At 50.5% G+C, this 25,480-nt stretch overlaps 1 protein-coding gene across 1 annotated transcript in view; it reads right to left on the bottom strand.

Annotated features, from left to right (window-relative positions):
• Positions 1-25,480, bottom strand: part of SCRIB (scribble planar cell polarity protein) — a gene marked incomplete in the record, with an annotated part of 213,321 nt that overhangs the window by 156,353 nt on the left and 31,488 nt on the right. Inside the window, 9 exon segments of the mRNA XM_034763808.1 lie at positions 7,568-7,767; positions 8,674-8,792; positions 9,033-9,177; positions 9,269-9,343; positions 10,729-10,792; positions 18,512-18,568; positions 19,339-19,428; positions 20,941-21,019; positions 21,587-21,704. Coding sequence (XP_034619699.1) covers positions 7,568-7,767; positions 8,674-8,792; positions 9,033-9,177; positions 9,269-9,343; positions 10,729-10,792; positions 18,512-18,568; positions 19,339-19,428; positions 20,941-21,019; positions 21,587-21,704 — 947 coding nt within the window.

Raw genomic sequence — 25,480 nt, 5'->3', positions numbered from 1 at the left:
CTTATTAAGTTTGCGGATGATACCAAACTGGGAGGGATTGCAACTGCTTTGGAGGACAGGGTGATAATTCAAAATGATCTGGACAAATTGGAGAAATGGTCTGAGTTAAACAGGATGAAGTTTAACAAAAACAAATGCAAAGTGCTCCACTTAGGGGGGAAAAAAAAAAATCAGTTTCACACATACAGAATGGGAAGAGACTGTCTAGGAAGGAGTACGGCAGAAAGGGATCTAGGGGTTATAGTGGACCACAAGCTAAATATGAGTCAGTGTGATGCTGTTGCAAAAAAAGCAAACATGATTCTGGGATGTATTAACAGGTGTGTTGTGAGCAAGACACAAGAAGTCATTCTTCCGCTCTATTCTGCTCTGGTTAGGCCTCAACTGGAGTATTGTGTCCAGTTCTGGGCACCGCATTTCAAGCAAGATGTGGAGAAATTGGAAAGGGTCCAGAGAAGAGCAACAAGAATGATTAAAGGTCTTGAGAACATGACCTATGAAGGAAGGCTGAAAGAATTGGGTTTGTTTAGTTTGTAAAAGAGAAGACAGAGGGGACCTGAAAGCAGTTTTCAGGTATCTGAAAGGGTGTCATAAGGAGGAGGGAGAAAACTTGTTCACTTTAGCCTTTAAGGATAGAACAAGAAGCAATGGGCTTAAACTGCAGCAAGGGAGGACTAGGTTGGACATTAGGAAAAAATTCCAACTGTCAGGGTGGTTAAACACTGGAATAAATTGCCTAGGGAGGTTGTGGAATCTCCATCTCTGGAGATATTGAAGAGTAGGTTAGATAAATGTCTATCAGGGATGGTCTAGACAGTATTTGGTCCTGCCATGCGGGCAGGGGACTGGACTCGATGACCTCTCGAGGTCTCTTCCAGTCCTAGAATCTATGAACTATTGGCTGACTGGGAACGTAACAAAAACTGTGAATTGTGCAAGGACATGCTATTCCATGCCCTAAAAACCACTATTTTACAGACACAAAAAAAGTTATAGATGGCAAGAAGCCATCCTGGTTAAAAAGAGATGTGGAAGTGGTGATGAAACAAAAAAAATTTTAGGGCTATCAAGCAATTAAAAAAATTAATTGTGATTAATTGCGCTGTTAAACAATAATAAAATACCATTTATTTAAATATTTTTGGATGTTTTCCACATTTTCAAATATATTGATTTCAATCACCACAGAATACAAAGTGTACAGTGCTCACTTTATTTTTAATTAAACATTTGCACTGTAAAAAACAAAAGAAATAGTATTTTGCAATTCACCTAATACAAGTACAATAGTGCAATCTCTTTATAATGAAAGTTTAACTTACAAATGTACAATTATGTGCAAAAAATAACTGCATTCAAAAATAAAACAATGTTAAACTTTAGAGCCTATAAGTCAACTCAGTCCTACTTCTTTTTCAGCCAATCACACAAAAAAGTTTGTTTACATTTGCAGGAGCTAATGCTGCCTGCTTCTTGTTTACGTCACCTGAAAGTGAGAACAAGCGTTCTCATGGCATGGATTCATATGCCCCTTCATGCTTCAACCACCCTTCCAGAGGACATGCGGCCCTGCTGATAATGGGTTCTGCTCGATAACAATCCAAAACAGTGCAGACTGATGCATGTTCATTTTCATCATGAGTCAGATGGCACCAGCAGAAAGTTGACTTTCTTTTTTGGTGGTTTGAGTTCTGTAGTTTTCACATTGGAGTGTTGCTTTTCTAAGACTTCCGAAAGCATGTTCCACACCTCATCCCTCTCAGATTTTGAAAGGCACTTCAGATCCTTAAATCTTGGATCGAGTGCTGTAGCTATCTTTAGAAATCTCACACTGGTACCTTCTTTGTGTTTTGTCAAATCTGCAGTGAAAGTGTTCTTAAAATGAACAACATGCTGGGTCATCATCTGAGACTGCTATAACATGAAATATATGGCAGAATGCGGGTTAAACAGAGCAGGAGACATACAATTCTTCCCCAAGGAGTTCAGTCACAAATTTAATTAACGCATTTTTTTTAAATGAGCGTCATCAGCATGGAAGCATGTCCTCTGGAATGGTGGTCAAAGCATGAAGGGACATACGAATGTTATGCATATCTGGCACGTAAATACCCTGCAATGCCAGCTACAAAAGTGCCATGCAAACGCCTGTTCTCACTTTCTGGTGACATGGTAAATAAGAAGTGGGCAGCATTATCTCCCGTAAATAAACTTGTTTGTCTTAGCGACTGGCTGAACAAGAAGTAGGACTGAGTGGATTTGTAGGTTCTAAAATTTTACATTGTTTTGTTTTTGAATGCAGTTACGTCACAAAAAAATTCTACATTTGTGAGTTGCACTTTCACAATAAAGAGATTGCATCACAGTACTTGTATAAGGTGAATTGAAAAATACTGAATCACTTGGTTAAATGGTCATAGTCTTACCAAACACATTTTAACTAAGCCAAACCCCAGGTAATGCTGCTGAGAGTCAAGAATGCAGGTTATACCTACGGGATGGGTGACTGTCTTGGAAAGCAGTGACTCAGAAAAGGATTCAGAGGTCACCATAGATAATTTCCCCAACATGAGCTCTCAGTGCAATGCTGTGGCTAAAAGCGCTACTGCCATCCTTGGGTGCATAAAAAGCAGATCATCAAGTAGAAGTAGAGAAGTCCCTCTGCCCATAGGCTCCGAACAGCAATGCCCACAAGCCAGTGAACTACTGCACAGGGAAGTGAGATCTGGCTGAGAACCTGCCTGCGCAGGCAGCAACTCCGGATACTGTGCCAATCTGGAGAGAAAGGGGCCCCCACACTCACAGAGACTGGCATCTGTAAGAGTGGCCAGCCAAGCAGACACACTCCTGGGCCTAGTGAGACTAAGTGCCTTGTGCTGTCCTTTAACAGGGGCACATTGCACTCCACGAGTGCTGACAGCTTAAGTAGTTGCAAACTTCTGTAGATACAAGGGCTGAAAAACAGTGGAAGCTAGAGCTGGACAGGAGGGGACAAGAAATCAGCGTTCTTGTCCCACCTCTTCAAGAACTGGAGCCAGGTGGCTCCTGAGTCAGTCAGGGAGTAGGGCTTTAGAATATAAGATCGGTCATACTGGGTCAGACCAAGGGTCCATCTAGCCTAGTATCCTGTCTGCTGACAGTGGCCAATGCCAGGTGCCCCGGAGGGAATGAATAGAACAGGTAATCATCAAGTGATCCATTCCTCTGTCCCTCATTCCCAGCTTCTGGCAAACAGAGGCTAGGGACACCATCCCTGCCCTTCATGGCTAATAGCCATTGATGGACCTATCCTCCATGAATTTATCTAGTTCTTTTTTGAACCCTGTTATAGTCTTGGCCTTCACAATATCCTCTGGTAAAGAGTTCCACAGGTTGACTATGCGTTGTGTGAAGAAATGCTTCCTTTTGTTTTAAACCTGCTGCCTATTAATTTCATTTGGTGACCCCGAGTTCTTGTATTATGAGGAGTAAATAACACTTCCTTATTTACTTTCTCCACACCAGTCATGATTCTGTAGACCTCAATCATATCCCCCCTTAGTCATCTCTTTTCCAAGCTGAAAAGTCCCAATCTTATTAATCTCTCCTCATAGGGAAGCCATTCCATACCCCTAATCATTTTTGTTGCCCTTTTCTGAACCTTTTCCAATTCCAATATATCTTTTTTGAGATGGGGTGACCACATCTGCATGCAGTATTCAAGATGTGGGCGTACCATGGATCTATATAGAGGCAATCTGATATTTTCTGTCTTATTATCTATCCCTTTCCTAATGATTCCCAACATTCTGTTCGCTTTTTTGACTGCCGCTGCACATTAGGTGGATGTTTTCAGAGAATTATCCACAATGACTCCAAGATCTCTTTCCTGAGTGTAACAGCTAATTTAGACCCATCATTTTATATGTATAGTTGGGATTATGTTTTCCAATGTGCATTACTTTGCATTTATCAACACTGAATTTCATCTGCCATTCTGCTGCCCAGACACCCAGTTTTGAGAAATCCTTTTGTAGCTCTTCACAGTCTGCCTGGGACTTATCTATCTTGAGTAGTTTTGTATCATCTACAAATTTTGCCACCTCACTGTTCACCCCTTTTTCCAGATCATTTATGAATATGTTGACTAGGACTGGGCCCAGTACAGACCCTTTGGGGACACCACTTTTACCTCTCTCCATTCTGAAAACTGACCGGTTTTTCTACCCTTTGTTTCCTATCTTTTAACCAGTTAGCAATCCATGAGAGAACCTTCCCTCTTATCCCATGACAGCTTTCTTTGCTTAAGAGCCTTTGGTGAGGGACCTTGTCAAAGGCTTTCTGAAAATCTAAATACATTATATCCACTGGATCGCCCTTGTCCACGTGCTTGTTGACCCCCTCAAGAATTCTAGTAGACTGGTGAGGCATGATTTCCCTTTACAAAAAACTATGTTGACTCTTCCCCAACAAATTATGTTCATCTGTGTGTCTGACAATTTTGTTCTTTACTATAGTTTCAACCAGTTTCCCCCATACTGAAGTCAGGCTTACCGGCCTGTAATTGCCAGGATCGCCTCTGGAGTCCTTTTTAAAAATTGGCATCACAGTAGCTATCCTCCAGGTATTTGGTACAGAAGCCGATTTAAATGATGGGTTACAGAATACAATTAGTAGTTTTGTAATTTCACATTTGAGTTCCTTTAGAACTCTTGGGTGAATCCCATCTGGTCCTGGTGACTTATTACTGTTTAGTTTATCAATTTGTTCCACAATCTCCTTTAATGACACCTCAATCTGGGACAGTTCCTCAGCTTTGTCACCTAAAAAGAATGGCTAGGATTTGGGAATCTCCCTCACATCCTCAGCCTTGAAGACCAATGCAAAGAATTCATTTAGTTTCTCCACAATGGTCTTATCGTCCTTGAGTGCTCCTTTAGCACCTTGATTGTCCAGTGGCTCCACTGGTTGTTTAGCAGGCTTCCTGCTTCTGATGTACTTAAAAATTTTGCTGTTACTTTTTGAGTCTTTGGCTAGCTGTTCCTCAAATTCTTTTTTTGGCCTTCCTAATTGTATTTTTACACTTCATTTGCCAGTGTTTATGCTCCTTTTATGTTCCTCACTAGAATTTAACGTCCACTTTTTAAAGGATGCCTTTTTGCCCCTCACCGCTTCTTTTACTTTGCTGTTTAGCCATGGGGGCTCTTTTTTGGTGCTCTTACTATGTTTTTTAATTTGGGGGATACATTTAAATTGAGCCTCTATTATGGTGTCTTTAAAAAGTTTCCATGCAGTTGCAGGGATTTCATTTTTGGTGCTGTACCTTTTAATTTCTGTCACACTAATTTCCTCATTTTTGTGTAGTCCCCCTTTCTGAAATTCAATGCTACAGTGTTGGACTGCTGTGGTGTTTTCCCTGCCGCAGGGATGTTAAATTTAATTATATTATGGTCACTATTACCAAGTGGTCCAGCTTATATTCACCTCTTGGACCAGATCCTATGCTCCACTTGGGACTAAATCAAGAATTGCCTCTCCTCTTGTGGGTTCCAGGACCAGCTGCTCCAAGAAGCAGTCATTTAAGGGGTCAAGAAACCTTATCTCTGCATCCCATCCTGAGGCAACATGTACCCAGTCAATAGGGGGGATAGTTGAAATCCCCCATTATTATTGAGTTTTTTTTTATTTTAATAGCCTCTCTAATCTCCCTGAGCATTTCACAGTCACTATCACCATTCCAGTCAGGTGGTTAGTAATATACCCCTACTGCTTATTCTGATTATTAGAACATGGAATTACTATTCATAGAGATTCTATGGTACAGTTTGGTTCATTTAAGATTTGTACTTCATTTGATTCTACACTTCCTTTCACATATAATGCCACTCCTCCACCAGTACGACCTGTTCCGTCCTTCTGATATATTTTGTACCCTGGTATTACTGTGTCCCATTGATTATCCTCATTCCACCAAGTTTCTGTGATGCCTTCCTCATTTAATATGAGGCACTCTAGTTCACCCATCTTATTATTTAGACTTCTAGCATTGGTATATAAGCACTTAAAAAACTTGTCACTTTTTAGATGTCTGACATTACATGATGTAATTGAATGGGACTTTTTTTCATTTGACTGTTTCTCATCAGATCCTACTTGTATTTTATCATCTTCCATCCTCTCCTCCTTACTAGGACATAGAGAATCTCCATTAATAGATCCTCCCCTAAGGGATGTCTCTGTCTGAACCACATACTGCTCCACACCTCTTGGCTCTCCCCAAGCCCTTAGTTTAAAAACTGCTCAATGACTTTTTTAATGTTAAGTGACAGCAATCTGGTTCCATTTTGGTTTAGGTGGAGCCTATGCTTTCTGTATAGGCTCCCTTTTCCCACAAGTTTCCCCAGTTCCTAATAAATCTAAACCCCTCTTCCCTACATCATCATCTCATCCATGCATTGAGACTCTGCAGTTCTGCCTGTCTAACTGGCCCTGCACATGGAACTGAAAGCATTTCAGAAAATGCTACCATGGAGATCCTGGACTTCAATCTCTTACCTAGCAGCCTAAATTTGGCCTCCAGGACCCCTCCTATCCTTCCCTTTGTCATTGGTACCTACATGTACCACGACCACTGGCTCCTCCCCAGCACTACACATAAGTCTGTCTAGATGTCTCAAGAGATCCGCAACCTTCGCACCAGGCAGGCAAGTCACCATGCGGTTCTCCCAATCATCGCAAACCCAGCTATCTATGTTTCTAATGATCGAATCGCCCATTGCTAATACCCGTCTCTTCCTAATAACTGGAGTTCCCTCCTCTGGAGAGGTATCCTCAGTGCGAGAGGATAACAGAACATCATCTGGAAGGAGAGTCCCAACTATGAGATCATTTCCCTGTGCTCCAGTTGGATGTTCTTCCCTGAGACTGTCATCCTCCTCAACAGCACAGAGGCTGTCAGACTGGGGGTGGGACGTTCTACTGTGTCCCAGAAAGTCTCATCTATGTACCTCTCTGTCTCCCTTAGCTCCTCCAGCTCAGCCACTCTGGTCTCCAAACCTGTACGTGGTCTCTGAGGGCTGGGAGCTCCTTGCACTGAACGCACACCTACGCCACCCGCCCATAGGGCAGGTAATCATACATGCTGCATTGGGTGCAATAAACTGGGTAGCCCCCACTGTGTTGCTAGACTTCTGCCTGCATTCTCTTTTCACTCCTGAAGCTCGTTCCTTTGTTCTTTTGTTTTTAATCGAGGGTGGGGAGGGGGGGTTTGGCTTTAAGTTTAAAGAATGTTAAGTGTATCTAGCCCCCCCAAACTCCTTCGCAAAACTCCCGCTAGCCGTTCCTGTTCGCTAGCCCCTCTGGTCACTTAGGAGTGGGCTTTTTAAAGCCCTGGTCTTCCTGAGGGTGGGGAACAGGAACAGCACCCAGCCCAGACCCCCTCTGAACTCTTCTGTGGTCTTCCACATGAGACACCATATTCCGTGTCCCTCCAGAGCACATCAGGGCCCACCTGCACTCTGTTCTCCTCCTTCCCATGTGGCTTCTACGATGGGCATGCCTGAAGTCTGGGCTACCCGTGTCCACTCACCTGTTCCCTGCCACATCCAGCACATGCAGCTCCGTGGTGTTGGCAAGTTCAGGAGGCAGAAGCGCCAGGCGGTTGTCACGCAGGGACAGCACATTCAGACTGGCACAGCCCCCAATCTCAGAGGGAAGTGCTGTCAGCCGGTTCCGGTCCACATTCAAATTGGTCAGCTTTGTCAGCTTCCCCAGGGATTTTGGCAAGGCCTGGGTGGGAGATGGAGAGACAGCACAGAAGCCATGATGCCAAAGGCTTCACTACAGTGGGACTCGCAACCCCAAAGCAAAATAAAGGGGAAAGAACACAAGAACGGCTACACTGGGTCAGACCAATGGTCCATCTAGCCCAGTACCCTGTCTTCACACATTGGCCAATGGCAGGAGCTTCAGAGGGAATGAACAGAACAGGTAACCATCAAGTGATCCATCCCCTGTTATCCAATCCCAGCTTCTGGCAAACAGAAGCTAGGGACACTTCAAAGCATGGTTTTGCATGCCTGCCCATCCTGGCTAGCCAAGAGGTTTAGCTCTCTGTCACCTCATGGCAGGGGGAGGAAAAGCAACACCTACATCCCTCAGCAACTCATAACTGCTGGTGAAAATTACCACCTCCCTCTGAATCACAGCCACAATCGCTGCCTCTCCCATCATGGGGCACTGTGGGGAGCAGGGCAGGAGCAGTGGCTGTGGGGGGAGCTCCCATCTACTGTTACACTGGATAGGGGGGAAAAAACAATGCATATTAACTCCTTCCTAGTTGAGGGCAGTCATCTGGTCCTGGCCCTGGCCGAGCCAGGACACTGAGCTAGAAGAATTCGGCTGAGCCCAGGGGATTCTTCAGCCAACTCATGAGATGACATCAGCTTCATCCAGGGGTCTCCCGAGGATGGATTGTGGTTTCGCATCACCAGAGGGCAGCACAGCAGGTGCAGCTTACTGAAGACTATGGCCCATGGTTGAGGTCAAGGGCCCTGAGCCCTTTGTGGTGCTGGCTGAAACTCCCAGAGCTGCAGCCTGTGGGCAGAGCCCAAGGAGATGACAGACTGGCACGGAGCAGTCAGGGGTTGAGCTAAGCAACACAATAAGGACTGGCGTGACTGCCAGAACACATACTGTCAGCACATTCTCTGTCAGGATGAGCTCCGAGAGATTCTCACAGTCCCCAATCGACTCTGTCACCTCAGCCAGCCGATTTTGATCCACTTTTAGGATGGAGAGCTGTTTCAGCTGACCTGAGCACAGGGAGAGACAAACATGAGCTGCACCAGAGAGTGATATGGGCCCTGCCCACACTACTCAGCCAAATCATCCATGCCGTACCCTCCCAGCAGGGCTTAGCTCACTGCTACCATCCACGGGGTCACATGGTCCCTGCTCCTGGCCCATACTCTCCCATCCAGGGCTACCTCCCTTCCCCAAGAGGTAATACTGCACTCACGCAAACACGATGGCCCTTGCTCCAGCGCACTTACCAATCCCAGCAGGTATGCATTCCAACAGGTTCTGCGACAGCAGTAGGTCTGTCAGTGCCACCAGCCCGCTGATCTCATTGGGCAGCTGCTCCAGCTTGTTCTCAGACACATCCAGACAGACCAAGCGCCGAAGATTCCCCAGCTCCTGGGAGGGGAGAGGAGACACCACCTGGCTCAAGGGAGTGATGGAGTAGGGAGCACAGCAGTGAGGCAACACCCATGGAACAGGTACTCACCGGAGGCAGGGCCGAGAGCTGGTTTCGGTCTAGCCAGAGCTCCCGCAGGTTCGGTAGTGCTCCCAGAGTGTCTGGCTGCGACAGAACAAGGAAGCAGAGTGTTAGCCCCTTCCCACAGGAGAGGACCGGCTATTCCCAAATCACCACAATCCAGCTATGACAGATGCTGCAGCTCTGCCGCCTTCTCAAGGCCATTCACGGCAGACCGCTGGGGAAGCAAGTAAGCCAGGGTACTGTGACATGGAAGATCAGGTATTGGGGGGGATCTCAGCTGACACATGCTACGGGTTTCTAGATTAGCCATGCTGGCTGCAAAAGTTCCCCAGGAGCAGGCTAGAAGGGGACAATTGAGATTGTTTGGTCCACAGACGGGTGAGAGGTGAGTGAGGGCTTCAGAGGCTTTCGCCTCAGAAGGAATAAATCTCCCTTCTCCTTCCTCCTTGTGGGAATGGGCAGAGATAACTTGATATTAACCAACCACCCTGCTACACCAACATTATGCACCACCAGCCAGCCACAGGGATATACACATTAGCTGGATGTTGCTGCTAAAATGATCAGCAGTGGAACGAATGAACAGCACTGACATTTTGAGAATAATAGTTAGGTTTTGGAGTTAACACTCCACTGAGAAGCGGTTCATGCCTCAGAACTATTCTTGCAGATCATCTGCAGGTTCTGGCAGAAAGAGCTGCACCACCTCACATGGCTCCCGCTTTAGGAGGTTTTCTTCACCAACAAGAGGTTAAGTTCTTGGAAAGCCAGTTCTGGAGCAGCACTCTGTGGCACATGTCTCTGCAGCTGTGGAAACTACAGAACACACCTGGATTCCTGCTCAGTCAAAGGCTGCAAATACACAAGAGCAGCTGAGCCCAGGTTTCCCCCAGGCACTCTGTGTTGGTCTCCAGCATTCACAGGGTAGAAGGGCCTAGATGGAGGTTTCAGTGTCTGCAGCCCTCAGGGCCGCCATACTAAGATTGGGTATATATACCCCCCGGGGAATACCATGGGAAGTTGCTGGGGTCTCGCTCTAATGGCAAAGCCAAACCAGAAAGGGGAAGGGCAGCAAGCCAGCCCAGCAGGGCTGAAGCAAATGACAAGGAGTGGTTGGGATGGGGACGCAAAGGTCAGAGGTAGCAAAGGCAAGCGACAGAACTGGAGAGGCATAAATCCTCTGGCAGCTAGAGAGCAGGGGAGAGTCCCCCAGAGAAATGGGGATGGGATGTGAGGGGGAAGCAAGATGTGCAACAGGATGGAGGAAAACACCACTCAGCGCTAACACAGCAAGAGAACAGAATGCTGGGAACAGCTACTGGGCTGCAACAGACACACTGGAGTCACCAGCTGCTCCTTGTGATTTCAGATCCTGTCCATCCATCCCCAAAGGGGACCGGGGCACTGTCCCAACCACCACCCACCTCCTCCCCTCCCACCTCCTGCCTCCCATCCGCTTCACCTACCAGCACTTCCAGGTCATTGCCACCAAGATCCAACTGCTCTAACTTGACGAGGAATGAGAGCGAACTGCAGACCATTGAGGGGAGGGAGAAAGAGAGAGAGATTAGCACCAGGGACCCCAGCTCCCCAGTCAATGTCACTGTGAATCTCCCCTGCACCAGGAGACCAGAGTCAGTCTAGATAGCTCTTTCCATGGTGCCTCCAAGCCAAGGGGCTCAGGCGAGTTGGGGCTCTGCCCCACCTCCTATCAGAGCGGCCGAAGCCAACAAGGTCCTGTCTGCTCTGGGCTCCGTGACGTCGGGAGCCCCAGGGAAGACGAGTTGCTGGCGTTTCCTCCTCAAACTCAAGCAGACCTGCTTTGAGCAGGGACATCTGAGCAGGTGAGTTCCACAGCCCAGGCCTGCTGCTAGTCTGTTATGCCATGGTGAAGCCCTGAGAACAGGACGATGGCGATAACTGGGAAAAGCTCAAGGGAAAAATGACACACACTCCAGGGGCTGCAGGAGCTGAGTTACAGGAAAGAGGAGTGAGCAAGCACTTCTAGTTCCCTGCCCTCAAGACGGGGAGCCCCACTGTCCCTGCAGAGGATGTGAGAGCACCCTGGGCACTGAGCTGCAGAAAAAGAGGCAAAGGGATGACAGCAGACAAGGTGTTCACTGGATATGGTCTTGTGAGAAGCCTGCCTGGGAGCCAGGTCTTGGCAGCAACCTTGGGGGCAAGTTCCTAGGGCTGGGTGAAAGCAGGAGCTGAGTAGTGCCTGCATCCCTGGGGACTCGTCCTAGGTTCATCTGCATTGACTCCTGGCCCTACATCCCCATCCCATCCTCTGATTCTCAAAACATGGGTCACTATCACACCCCTTCAGATCAGAGATCTTCCTTCCTTTACATCTGCACAGCCTCCTTCCACCCAGCCCTCAGCAGTTCTTCTGCCCTTTTATTCTCTTCAGATGGGTTTCACTAGCTCAGTTTTCACCATCTGACGAAGGAGACTCCTGTGCAGACAGCTGCTCTGCCCCCCAAACCAACTTAAGAATCTGGTTGCATGTACATGGTGAAGCCAAGAGATCACTGGTCGAAAGGGCAGGCTGCAAAAATATCAAAACAACAGGGGAAGAATGGTTCTCCTACAGTAACTGACCATGGTTCTTCGAGATGCTGCAGTCAGCGTGGATCTCATGCACCTCATGCGTATGAGACCGGAATCTTTGGAATAGCAGCATCTATCAAGGCTGCCCACACATGGGCTCTGCACCTCCTCATGTTCCCAGGCGAGGGCATAAAGCAGCCATGACCCTCCTTAAGACTCCTCCCAGTTTGAATCCTGTGTTAGCGGAGGACTCTGAAAGCAGGGGTGAAGGGTCCGTTGGGGGTTCCACACCAATGAGAACATCTCAGAGAACCACACTTACTGCAGAGTAACCATTCTCTCTTCAAGCATGTCAGTGCAATCCCACTGTAGGTGACTGGCAAGACGCACCCCTTTCAAACAGTGGAATGAGACGCATCAGCTGCAAACAAACGGACTCCAGTTCTGCTCTCCTGAATTTGGCATCTGCTCTGGCAGCTAACTCCAATACATAATGCTTGACAAAAATCAGTGGATTACACATTACTGCCTTGCAATCTCAGAACCTGGCACATTCCTGAAGCAGGCAGAGCTCTGGTGCAGTTAGCGTTAACATTCAGTGGAAGAGGCGTACCTGTCAGTTGGTGCTTAGCTATCCTTTGTGATGAGATGGCCTGGCCCTTGGAATGGTTGGCTACAACCAGGAATAAATGGGGAGACAGAAAACCAAACCATTCAGGTTCTGTAGTAACGTAAGGCTCTGAAAATGCCCGGCACATGCAATTTGGCTGCTGATTAAGAGTGGTGTCTCAGGAAGAAAGCAGGCAGGTTAAGTGAGTCAGCTAGAATTGTGAGACCACCCAGGGTGAGGTCTCAGCAGCACTTTGTCCCTATGATAGACTATGTAGAGAGGGTCAGCCACAAGCGTTTGAAGCATGCACACTCTCCTGGCTGAAGTGATAGTGACTAGGAAGGCCATCTTGAGAAGGAGATGAACTAAGGAGAATTCTGAAAGGGGCTCAAAGGGTGTCGCATGGCAGCGAGCCTCCCAGCTCGGGTAGACAGGCTCATGCTAGCAGGCTAAAAATAGCTCTGTGGCTGCTGTAGCTCAGGCGGCGATTCTGGCTAGCCACCCGCCCTCAGGCCCACTCTGACCTGTCTGCGGAGCATGGGGGGCTAACCAAAGTCTCCACCAGAGCAGCTAATTTTACGCACTAGCTTGAGCCCCACAGCGCAAGTCTGTGTACCTGGGCTGGGAGGCTCGTCCCAGCTGGAACAGACAGTCATGGGGTCTCCCCTCAAGGATCTCAAAAGGACAAGGGCCAGGTCCCAGGTAGGAACAGGTTCTTGTCCCATGGGCAAGTACAGAACAGGGTATCAAAGTTCCTCAAGGTCATTAGAAAAGAGAAAATGGAGCACAATTGTAAAGATGACAAACCACGATTGCTGAGCAGTGGACCTTAATGGAGGGTTCCAGATGCAGCAAGCTGTCGAGCATCAGCAGTATCAAAACCCACATCCCTGTTGAGCACATAACCCAAGAATCTCTCATTTTGAGGACGACGTCCTTCTGGTGGATGTCTTCCTCCTCTGTATTAGGATCCCCTGGATGTGTCTAAAGAAGACCTTATCTGTACTACTTAACCATCTAACATCCAGGCCATCAGATACAGGTCAGGATGGATTATCTCACCATGGTGCTGCGAGATCAGGTATGAGTAGCCTGGAAGCTAGACTGGCAGCTAACTGGACACCTGCAGCAAAAATGCCTGGGCCAGCATGGAGTTATGAGAACAATCGTGGCCTTTTCCCTTTTGATTTTGGAAGTCACCCCAAGGATCAGGGGAACCAGAAGAAGGCATAAAAAAGAAGCCCTGGGTTCCACTGCCAAAGGAAGGTGCTTGGTATTGATCCTGGGCTCATGCCCTCTATGGGTAAAAAAAAAAAGTTCTGATACTTTGTGTTGTCCTTGGTGAACAACAGGTCTCTCACAGGAACCCCCCAACAATGCAGTATCGACTCTCTAATGGAGCTCTCCACTCATGACTGGTCACAGATTGTCTGCTCAAGAAGTCCACCAGGACATTGCTGACTCCCAGGAGGTAAAGAGCCATGGGGGTTATCTTATGTTAGTGGCACCATACCCAGCATTTGATGGCCTCCAGGCATGGGGGCAATGAATCGGTGCCTTCTTGCTTGTTTAAGTAATGCCTCACAGAGGTGCTGTCTGTCAGGATCTGTACTATGGAGTTTTGGAAGACAGGTAGGAATGCCATGTAGACCAGCCTGACAGCTCTGCGTTCCAGGCCCTTGTGAGTTCCATGTCTTCCAGGGACCAGATCACTTGCATTTGCAGGTGGTCCAGCTGGGCTCCCTGGCCTATCCCTGAGGCAACCATGATTAAAATCTTTGCTGGGAACAGGGATAAGAATGGTAACCCTCTTCCAGGGAGTAGACAGACCTGATCCAGGGCTGGAGGGGCCTTGAGTGAAGTCTGGCAAGCAGCGTCACGTATGTATATGCTGGCCTAACAGCCAAAGACAAGTCCATATAATCATAGCAGGGTTTGATCTTTTCAGGCAGCTATACCATCTCTGATCTGCAGTTGATCCCAGCTCCTATGAGTTCTATCGTCCACAATGGATAAAAGACTTTTTCATAGCTCACTGGACGCCCCAGCTGGGCAAACATGGATAGAATGTAAGGTAGGCCTGTTGCAGTCTCCTGCTGGGACCTACCTCTGATTAGCCAGTCATCCAGGAAAGGGTAGACATGGATGTCTTGTCTTCTCAGGTGTTCCGCTACCACTGCTAGGTACTTTGTGAAGACTCATGGTGCTGTGGAGAGTCCAAAAGGCAGAACCTTGCTGTGGTCGTGATTTGGCCCCACTGTAAGCCTTGGGTACCTCCTGTGGGCCAGGTGATGACTATGTGGACATACACATCCTATAAGCAGAGAGACACGAGCCAGCTCTGAGCCTGCAGAGATGGAACGATGGAGGCAATCACTACCATCCTGAATCTGAGATGGCGAGTGTACCTGTCCAGTCTTCTCAGACCTAGGACAGGACAAAGACCCCCTTTTTCTTTGGGATAAGGAAATATCAGGAGTAGAAGCCTCTTCCCCTGTGGTACTGAGGCTCCTAGACAAAACAACAAGGCCACTTCTTTTAATAATAGGTTCTCATCCCTGAAGAAGGATGGGGAATGGGTAAGTAGCGTGTAAGGTATGGAAAATATCAGGGGCAAGACAGCTTCGGAAGGCAGCAAGAAGGCTTTGGATCACCTCCAGCGTGGCTCTCAGCACTCCCATCAAACCTGCTGCCTCTGATGGTGTGGGGTGGGTGGCGGATCCAGAGGACAGCCATCTCCTAGGATGTCAAAATCTTTTCCAAGGTGGGTATGCACGTTGCCAGCCCTGAGAGTATGATGTCCTTTGACTTCCCTGGAGCTGATTCTTACAGGGTTTCTGGTAGGGACCCAGAGTGCAAATCCTTAAGGACCTTAATGTAGCCCTGAGTCTTTCAGGAACCACAGAGCTCCATTCTCCTCAAAGGGAAAGCCCTCGAAGGTGACTTCCATCTTTTTGGGTATCTTGGACACTAACAGCCACAACAGCGTGACAGCTGTGGCCACTAACAGCATGGCTGTGTCAGATGTGTCATGGCTGCTCCAGTGACATCTGATTGACCCTCTGGCCTTTTAACTCCCCTGCAGGAGGACAGGGAGATCTTTGACAGGACGGGAGCAACCCTCTCCAACGTGAGGCAGTTGTATTTTTTGCGAACAAGGCCTGGTAGTTCACCACCTGGAGCATAAGTGAGGAGTATGCTTTGCTCCCAAACAAGTCTAACTTCTTTGGGTCTTTGTGCTTTAGAGTGCCTTCCACAGACGTGGATTTCCCCTGGACTGCAGACACGACTAAGGATCCCAGGTCTGGGTGGGTGTAAAAATGTTCAAAGCCCTTTGGGGGCACCTGGTATTTTTTCTTCGCCTATTTAAAGGAGGAGGGGAGAGGGGCCAGGGCTTGCGAAGTCCCTTAGCTGGTTCCAGTATGCCCGTACAGATGGGGAGGGCAATTCTAGTCAAAGGAGTCAAGCTGAGAATATCAAACAGCTTGTGGGACTTCTCATGTAAGACTGTTGTTTTGATGTTCAGAGTCTCAGCTATGTGGGTCAAGAGATTCTAGAAGGCTTTGAAGTGACCAGCCACCAGGGTAGTAGCTGGTGTCACTGCCTCATCACACGATGAAGACAACTCCTTGGGCAGAGATGGGAGTCACTGGTGTTAAACTTCTGCTATCTCTAGCTCATGGCTGCTGATAGCAGGCTCTGGTGTTAGAGGTCTGGCCAACATCGCTCCCTGACAGTGAGATCTCATCTCCCTGGAAGTGTGAGAAGGGGTCTCCTCCAGGATACATGCGATGACAGTCCCCAGTGAGGCCAAGGTGACTTGCCATAGGGATACTTGCATCTGATGAAGTGGGCATTCACCCATGAAAGCTTATGCTCCAATACTTCTGTTAGTCTTAAAGGTGCCAGAGGACCCTCTGTGGCCTTGTCTGGGTTGCCTGGCTCACTGCCACTCCTGCCTCACTTGCAGCGGAGTTCCTGGCAGAGGACCTCCAGTAGTGTCCTTAGGCTTACTCTCTACAGCCAAAGAAAAGGCACCCCTGCTTAACAGTGGGGAGAAGAGTAAACTGAAATGGGCTAAGAGAAGTAACCCTCTTTGACCAGTGTGGCTGCACGGTGGGGTGACCTCTGCATCAGGTTCAGTGCAGACACTGAACAGGAGGGGACATCGGGGCCTTTGCCAGGACCCATCTCAGGCCCATCATTGGTTCAGTCGTGGGCCCCTACATTGCAATCGTCTGCTGTTCCCACTTCAGCAGAGGATTTAGAAGCTCCGTCCTTGGAGGAGTGATGTTTCACGCTCCTTGTGGGATGACCCCACATATAGTATGAAGCTGCATTTATGCTCCGTGGGGTATTCTCTCCTGGCAGCACCCTTCTGTGACTTGGACACAGATGCCAACTCTATCGTTGAAGCTGTTGGCACCAAGGGCATCAGTGTTGAAGGTGGAAGTGCCAGTGTTGACAGTATCCTCTTCACTGGCTCTTTTGCTGCCGATTCCAGGGCATGGGGCCTGCCTGAGAAGTGCTGGCCAACGCTCTGCTCCACTCTGGTGGTTGTCATTTCCTCTGGGTCTGAAGTGACCTGCACTGTTGCATAGGAAGTGTATCCCTGGCTTTGCAGGTCCTGCAGGAAAAGTACCAGAGCACCGAGCACCTGCCCAGGATATAGCTCTGCCCCAGACAGAAGAGGCAACAGCTGTGTCCATCAATGAGATGGGGGATGAGTCTGACATAGGATGGGCAGGTTTTGAACCCTGAGGGATTAGAGTCTGTCATGCTGGCACAAAGCCCCTTGCCCCGCATTACAGGTAGGTCCCTTTCTTCTTTAATAGAACATCCCAATTAAAGAAAGCAAGGATTTCCTTCACCAAGCCAGTCCTGAAAAAGACTAGTTTGAAGATCAGGAGAACAGTGATTCAGACACTTGCTCCCCCAGGCAGTAAGAAGGAACCGAGGGAGAGTTGTGGCTGATGCCCCTCATCCTTTCACAGAGGAGAACAGGAGGCACAGGACACATACGCAGCCCTACAGGCCTTGCTACTCAAAAGACTCATCTCACAGGGATGCAGCACACACTCACTCCCACAGTGGGATTCACACAAACATATACTTGAAAAAGAATGGAGGGATACATGAGGGTGGGCATTTGGATTGACTGGCAGGCAGATACCGAGCTGAGGTTGAGCTACCATGGATTAGGGACAAGAGTCAGCAGCAGGGTTCCTGACAGGAGGTCTACATTCAGCCATATCAGCCAGCACCTGTGCTCCATCTCCTCCTCTGATGAAGCAATTTACTGTTTGCAGGGAAGTCACAACCCACCCGCTCCTCCAAATCCTTACAGCAACTCTTGGTGACTCAACTTCTCTCCTTTAAGGCTGGCTTCTTACCCCGCACCTGCCTGAGAAGGCCAGTATTCTACTGAAGCCCAACACCCACACGCCCATGAGAGCTGCTGGACCAGGACAGGCATGTAAAAAAGCAAAGGGGCCAGAAAAAGGGGAAAACAATGAGGAGTACTTGTGGCACCTTAGAGACTAACACATTTATTTGGGCATAATGTGTTAATCTCTAAGGTGCCACAAATACTCCTTGTTGTTTTTGCTGATACAGACTAACACGGCTACCCCTCTGAAAGAAAAAGGGAACAAATTCGCCACATTCCCCAGTTCCCTTGCTCTACTTTACCATACGCTGCAAATCCTCACCTACATCCCCATAAACACCATCATCCCTTGCCCTCCAAAACCACCTTCTGCTAACTCTAACCCACAAATGAGGGAAGTTCTCAGCAATTCCACCAGGGACCTCAGAGCAGCAGCCCCCCAATTCCACTGCCTCCTCCAGTGTGACCATGAGCTCAGCTAAATAGATTCCAAATGTCCCTCCCTACCTTTATGCCTTGAACAAACCCCTTCTCCTCATACCACCCCCAATAATTCAGCGAAAGAGAGCTTGTTCATTCGAAGCCCTGCAGGCCCCGTAGCCAGGGTGCTGAACTCTGCACTGCAGATGGTCAGACCCTGGGGCTCCCCTAGGCGAGCAGCCAGGAAGGTCCCACAGTCACCCGACAGGACACTCACGTGGGGAGGGACTTGAGCAGGTTCTCACGCAGCTCCAGAGTCACCAGATTTGCCAAACTGCAAGAGAAAAGGGAGTGAGGAAGCCAGAGTCACTGGGAGTGGGGGGGGGGGGGCCCCTTCAGGGACAAACTTGGATGTTCAGACCCTCCCTCAGGGCAGTCCTTCGTATACATGGCTGCATGGTGTACACCAGTAGCAGAGGTGGGCTGGGGTTGAAATAAAGATGTCCTAAAATTATCAGAGCTGATGGAGACATACTATCAAAACACCATGGAGGTTGCTGTTCCCAGTCCAGAGGACAGGAGAGAGATGGCATCAGCCTATGGAGCAGCTGGCATCCCAGAGATCAAACCCCCCACACAAGGTGATGCCCTGCCCTGGGGGAAGGAAGCTCATGCCCCCTCTGAGAGGGCCCTGAGGGTTCTGCCTAAGCACTCCGAGCTCATCATGCTGAGAGTCTCACTGAACTGACTGCAGCTACTTTCAGGGGAGCAAGGGGTGGATGTGCGCTAGAGAGGAAGATAGTCTTGTGGGACTCAGGAGGCCTGGGTTCAATCCCTGCCTCCAGCAGAGACTCCCTGTGGGCAAGTCCTTTCCCCTCTTGGGCCGCAGTTGCCATCTGGGGTACGGGAACAATGATCCTAACTCAGCTGCTGGACTGTGTGGGGGATAAGTTCATTAATGTTTCTAGGGCCACAAGGAGTTCAGATAAATAGATCTTTTCCCCCATGGTGCAGGCACCTTCCACGATGGTGGGGGTGCTCTCCTCCTGCCCACCCCTCCCCTGCACTCCCCACACAACTAGCAAGAAGCATAAGTGCACTCACTTCCCGATATCACTGGGGAGGCTCTGCAGGGATACATCATTCAGGGCCAGGTGGCCCAGGCTCCGCAGCTGGGTGAAGCCCTCAGGAAGCCTACGGAGGAAACAGACTCGTAGGCCTGGAAGGGACCTTGGTAGGTCGTCTAGTCCAGTCCCCTGTACTCATGGCAAGACTAAGCATTATATAGACCATCCCTGACAGGAAGTGACAAAACCAGCACCATTACAGTTGTGAACAAACAACTCCAAGTCCCCTCTGCCTCATCCCTGAAAAGCTAATCCCTATCCCTGCAAACCTTTACATAGGGAGAGGAACTCACTGCGGCCCTACCCATTCCAAACAAAGGACAATACCTACTGCCCAGATGCATTATGGAGGAATCATACACATTGGAGGCAGTTCTGATCCTGTCTGGCAAATCCTATGCTCACATTCCAGCACCACAAGGAGGCAGCAGAGAGCTAACTCGGATTTAAAGGGACACACAGTCTGCAGAGGCTTTGGTGCCCACAAAGTACAAATTGGGTAGGGCAGGAGAAAAGGGAGTCTCCATCTCCAAGGACTGTAATGGAGGTTGGGGCATAATGTCACCGAGTGGAAAGTGGACACCTCGGACTCTGTAGCGGAGGGGAGAGGACATGGGCGCCGACGGGGCTGGAGCACCCACTTGGAAAAATTAGTGGGTACTCAGCATCCACCGGCAGCTTCCCGCTCCCCTCTGCCTCCTCCCCTGAGCGTGCTGCCTGCCTGCTTTTTCCCCCTAGCTCCCAGGGCTTGTGCCGCGAAACAGCTGTTTCGTGCGTCTGGGAGGAGGGGGAACGTGGCGCGCTTGGGGAAGAGGCGGGGCTGGGGCAGGGATTTGGGGAAAGGGTCCAATGGGGCAGGGAGGGGGCGGAGACTTTGGGGAAGGGGTTGGAATGGGGGCACGAGCACCCACCGGCACTGGGGAAAGTTGGCGCCTATGGGAGAGGAGTCCCAAAAGGACACAGGAGTAAGGGCTACAAAGGCATCAGGATGGGACAGGAAGGGGGAGAGTCCCTCTCCATAAGGTTCCGTGTAGACTCCCTGAGACCATGTGCTCAGCTCCAGGAACTGTATTAGCAGAGAGATGCTGACAAAAGGGAGGGAGCTCAGAGCAGAGCCACAGAAAGGTTCTGGGGGCCAGCAGAGCACCTAGGGGCTGACAAAGAAACATGAACCCTTCTCCCAAGTCCTGCAGTGACGCAGTCATTCCTGCCTGTCCTGTTGAGGCAGGGTTCTCAAACCAGTTCCCAGAGACAAGTGGCCACATCACAAACACCAGCAGCACCACTAAACAAAGGGTAAACATTCCCCCTGGTTGCAGTCTCAACAAAGGGGAGAGGACTGCAGGGCTTCAAAGGGTCCCCCCGTGCAATGTGAGCCAAGGTGCCAGGACAGCAAGTGAATCAGGGGAGGGGAGGGGGGTGTCACAGGCTTTGCCTCTATTTTACTTCTAGAGAAGGTCCAATATGAGCTGCTGGGCAAGACAAGCTGGAGAGAATAGGGTGCTTCCCCCTTCCTCACCCCATGCACCGAGTTCAGCCAGGAGAGGAGACTGCCTGCCCCTCCTCTGACCCTCCCTACCTGGATAGGGGATTCCCACTGAAGTCAGCAATCTCCAGGGATTTGCAGAATTTGATGCTTTCAGGGATTTCTGGAATGTCTGAAGCAAAGAGGGAAAAAAGACCACAGTAAGATCCAGTCACGTGGGAATAAGGGTGTAGGGCAAAAGCCCATCACATGGATGCATAGATTTCAAGGCCAGAAGGGACCACTATGATCATCTAGTCTGACCTCCTGTATAGCACAGACCACAGAACTTCCCCAAACTACTCCCTAGAGCAAAGCGTTTAGAAAAACATTCAGTCTTTGTTTAAAAATTAGCAGTGATGGAAAATCCACCACAACCCTTGGTCAATTGTTCCAGTGGTTAATTACTATCACTATTAAAAACGTACACCTTATTTCCCATCTGAATTTGTGGGGACAAGGGAGGCCCCAGTGAGAGCCCGTCACACAGTGGGAGAATGGAGACATGGAGACTCCATGGCACAAAAGCAGCTCCCAGCAGAGTTCCCTCTAGGAGGCTCCTGAAGGGCACATCCTCCTTCGGGCACAGGCACTGATGTCCTGGTGACACTGGGTGGCCCATGGAGCACTGGGGTGCTGGAAGAGCCTGGTACTGGGCTCCTGACAAGGACCCCCATGTTCCCTGCCTGGTCAGCCTTACCATTGCGAGAGATGTCTAGCTCCACCAGCTGCATGAAGTTGGCCACCTCGGGGGGAAGTCTCTGAATCTCATTGTCACTCAGGCCCAGCTTGCGTAGGTTCAGGAGCCGGAAGAAAGGCTGGAAGGAGAAAGCAGCAACAGCTCCACAGGGGATCTCATCCGACCTACTTATCCCAGCCCTACACAACTGCCAGCAGCGGACAGCTTCCTTCTGCCCAGGCCCCTTCCTGCAGGCACCACCCCTCAAAGCTGCAGCTGCCCCGAGGGAGACAAGCAATGCAATGCGAGACTGAGCAGCCATGGGGGTGGAGCTAGAATTATCTGGCACAATCCATGTAGGGAGCGAGCAAGAAGCCGTAGGGACCAGCTGCTTAACAGACTCACTGGAGATCCAGAAGAGGTGTAGGGAAGTTAATGGAGTCATTAAGTGTGCCCAGGGCCCAACCCCATTATCCTACAGCCCCTTATCACCCCCCTCCCCTCTATGCAGGCTGGAAGCTCTTCGGGGCAGGGAGCGCCTTCGCTTGTTTTGCGGGCACACAGCAAAATCACAGGAATACGAATGCGTAAGATGCCTCCATTAATGAAATCGCCAATAGATACCACATAGACATGGAAAGCCAGCCCATGTATGTCAACAGAAAGGAGCATACAGAATGGCAGGTGACATGGATGCAAGGAGAGAGATTAGCAAGAGGCTATCAGTCTGTCTGGAACAGGAAGCCCACAAGCAGATTCAAGGGGATGCTGGGCACCGCAGGCAGGAGGAAGCAGTTAAGGAGAATAAGGATATTGCTGAGAAGCTCAATGTTTTTCTACATCAGTCTCCACTCAGGATTGTGGGGAGATCCACGCCCTGGGTTTCATCTTCTCATGTGATGCAGAGAGAGTGCTCTCAGGGACTATGGTAGAACAGACTGAGACTTGTAGAGTCCATGTCAGCTGTAATCTACATACGTTGTAGGGGTCTGAGCCGCCCATTATAAAAGAGGAACAGTAACAAATCCTGGCTTGTCATCCCAGCTTTCAGCTGATCCCAGAAATATTTATCTAATTTCTCAAGACCTCCCATTGTTAGTCAGGACCCAGCCGCCTGATCAGTCTCTTGCTACATTTTATACACCTTCCCCTCTCAGGGTGGCACCCTGTCTCTGGGACCAATGCTCTATTTCATACACATTCTCCATTCTCTGGGAGGTGTCTGGGTCCCAGAGATTAGGGCCCCCTCATACCAAAGGGCGCCTGCTCACACCATGTTCCAACTGAGCAGGATCACTGTCTTAGCTCTGGGAAGGCCATGGACAGGTTTCAGCTACTGCAAGACAGGGCCACTCACTCACTCACTCAGGAGGGAGGGAGGGAGGGAGCCAGCCTGGGCACTGAGCTGGTAACTGTACCTTGCTCTCCAGAGCTTTGGAGAACTATTCCCTGTTCCCTTAGGACCCTGCGTGGCTCTGCAGGGGTACCAAAGAAATAAGCTACAGCACCAAAAGCACTAGGTGCTGGGCCATAGCGTGTCTACTCTAAGCAGCAGGGCTAAGGCTGTATGAAGTTTCCATTCAAACCCCCTCACTTGAGGCCATGGCTCAGCCCAACCATTTGGGAGCCCAAGTGAGAGACCACATTCACTGCCCCCACACAAACAATTCCTGTGACCAGTGCCATGGAGGATAGGAGGGAGGAAGTATGCTGGAACTGGGGCAGGAAGCAAGCCTTGCAGAGGCAATCAGCCATTCAGGGACCCCCTTGAGGCTGGTCAGGAGTATGACCCATTGAAAGCTGAATGGGCAGTAGGTAAGATGCAGGTTTTTGTCACTATAGCTGTGTCTACACTGCCACTTTCAGTGCTAAAACTTTTGTCATTCAGGGGTGTGGAAAAAAAAAAACCCGAGCGACAAAAGTTGTAGCGCTGAAAAGCACCAGTACAGACAGAGCTTTATCGCCGGGTGTCACAGCTCCCGGTGATAAAGCTACCACCACTCGTTCAGAGTGTTTGTTTTTTTAAATCACCTACACGGCAGCACTGCTGCGGCCGCGCCATAACGTAGGCAGTGTAGACATACCCTATGCTCAAAATGATCAGCTAAGGAAGATGGTGCACATGCGCGTCTATAGAAAACTACTGACAGAAGGCAAGCCTCTATCACGAAAAAAGAACGAGGAGTACTTGTGACACCTTAGAGACTAACAAATTTATTTGAGCATAAGCTTTCGTGGGCTAAAACCCACTTCATCGGACTAACACGGCTACTGCTCTGAAATCTATCATGAAAGATACTCATAGCCTGGACAGCTCATAACAAGGAACCGCTGAGACTAAGAGCTACGCAACATTCAAAACAGGAGACTGGGAACACAGACAATGTGTTAGATTGGGCGAGGCAAGAGGCTCTCTCTATAGCCAGCTGATTCCATCATTGTCCAGTAGGGAGTTTCTTGCAGCTGGTACTGGCCAGGGTCAGAGACTGAATTCTGGACTAGATGGGCTACAGGGCTGCAGCAATTGCTGTGTTCCTTGGATCACTGCAGAGATATCAGGGACCATGTTCCAAAGACTCCTCACCTAGACTACTTGCAGAGTGGCCTACTCACCATGAGAAAGGAGCAGGGCCGGCTTTAAGCCGATTCAGCCGAATTGGGCCCCGCGCCTAAGAGGGCCCCGCAGCTGTCCACTCCGCCCCCAGCTCACTTCCCCCTCCCCTCCTCTCCTCAATGCTCCACCCCCTGTTCCTCCCCCTCCCCTGCTTCCCGCGAATCAGATGTTCGCGGGAAGTCTGAAAAGGGGCAGGCGGCGGCAGCAACAGGTAAGTGGGAGGGGGGGCGCGGCCCAGTCCGGCCCTGGCCAAGCGGCCCCGGCGGCTCTGGCTCCAGCCCAGCACGGGCTCCGGGGCACCGGCCCCGGCCGAGCACGCCGGCCCAGCCCCACTGGCCCCGGCCCAAGCGGCTCCGACCCCGGCCAAGCGGCTCTGGCTTCGGCCCCGGCCCGGGCCCCGGCCGAGCGGCTCTGGCTCCGGCCCGGCTCGGGCCCTGGGGCAGTGGCCCCAGTTCCGGCCGAGCACTCCCAGCACGGCCCCACGGCTCCGGCCCCGGCCGAGCACCCCCGGCCCCGGCTCGGGCCCCGGGGCGCCAGCCCGGTCCCAGCCCCAACACCTCAGGCCCCGGCCCCAACACCTCAGGCCCCGGCGGCTCTGGCTCGGGCCCCGGGGCAGTGGCCCCAGTTCCGGCCGAGCACTCCCAGCACGGCCCCACGGCTCCGGCACCGGCCGAGCACCCCCGGCCCCGGCTCGGGCCCCAACACCTCAGGCCCCGGCCCCAACACCTCAGGCCCTGGCAGCTCTGGCCGCATCCCCAGCCGAGCGGTGCCGACCGAGCACCCCCGGCCCGGCTCAGGCCCCACGGCTCCGGCCCCGGCCGAGCACCCCTGGCCCGAGCGGCCCCAGCCCGAGCCCCTCAGGCCCCGGAGGCTCTGGCTCGGGCCCCGGCCCCAGCGGCTCCGGCCCGGCCCCAGCGGCTCCGGCCCGGCCCCAAACCCCGCGACCCCAGCCCGAGCGGGGCCCGATTCCTGGGGGCGGGGCTTGCTGCTGGCAAGCCCCGCCCCCAGGAATTGGGCCCCGCTCTTGCTAAGGCCAGTCCTGGGGGGAATCCCAACCCAGTGGAGCATATCATTTTTATCAAGAAAATATTGCATGGTACTCCCTGGGTGCTGCCATGATTAATGATAGTGGAAAACACAGTTACCCAGCTATGTGGTTTGTTACAGAGGGTCCAAAAAATACAACCCTCTGGTCTCCTGCAGCAAATGAACCCTCTTGGGAAAATAGGGCCCTACATTTAGGGTGTAATGTTACCATATGTAACCACAATAGTACTTCCATGGAAGACAATCCCCAAAGG

Source organism: Trachemys scripta, chromosome 2, assembly GCF_013100865.1.
Source record: "Trachemys scripta elegans isolate TJP31775 chromosome 2, CAS_Tse_1.0, whole genome shotgun sequence".
NCBI lineage: Eukaryota > Metazoa > Chordata > Testudines > Emydidae > Trachemys > Trachemys scripta.
Note: the sequence above shows the minus strand (reverse complement) of the source record. Positions and strands in the feature narration are given on the sequence as shown.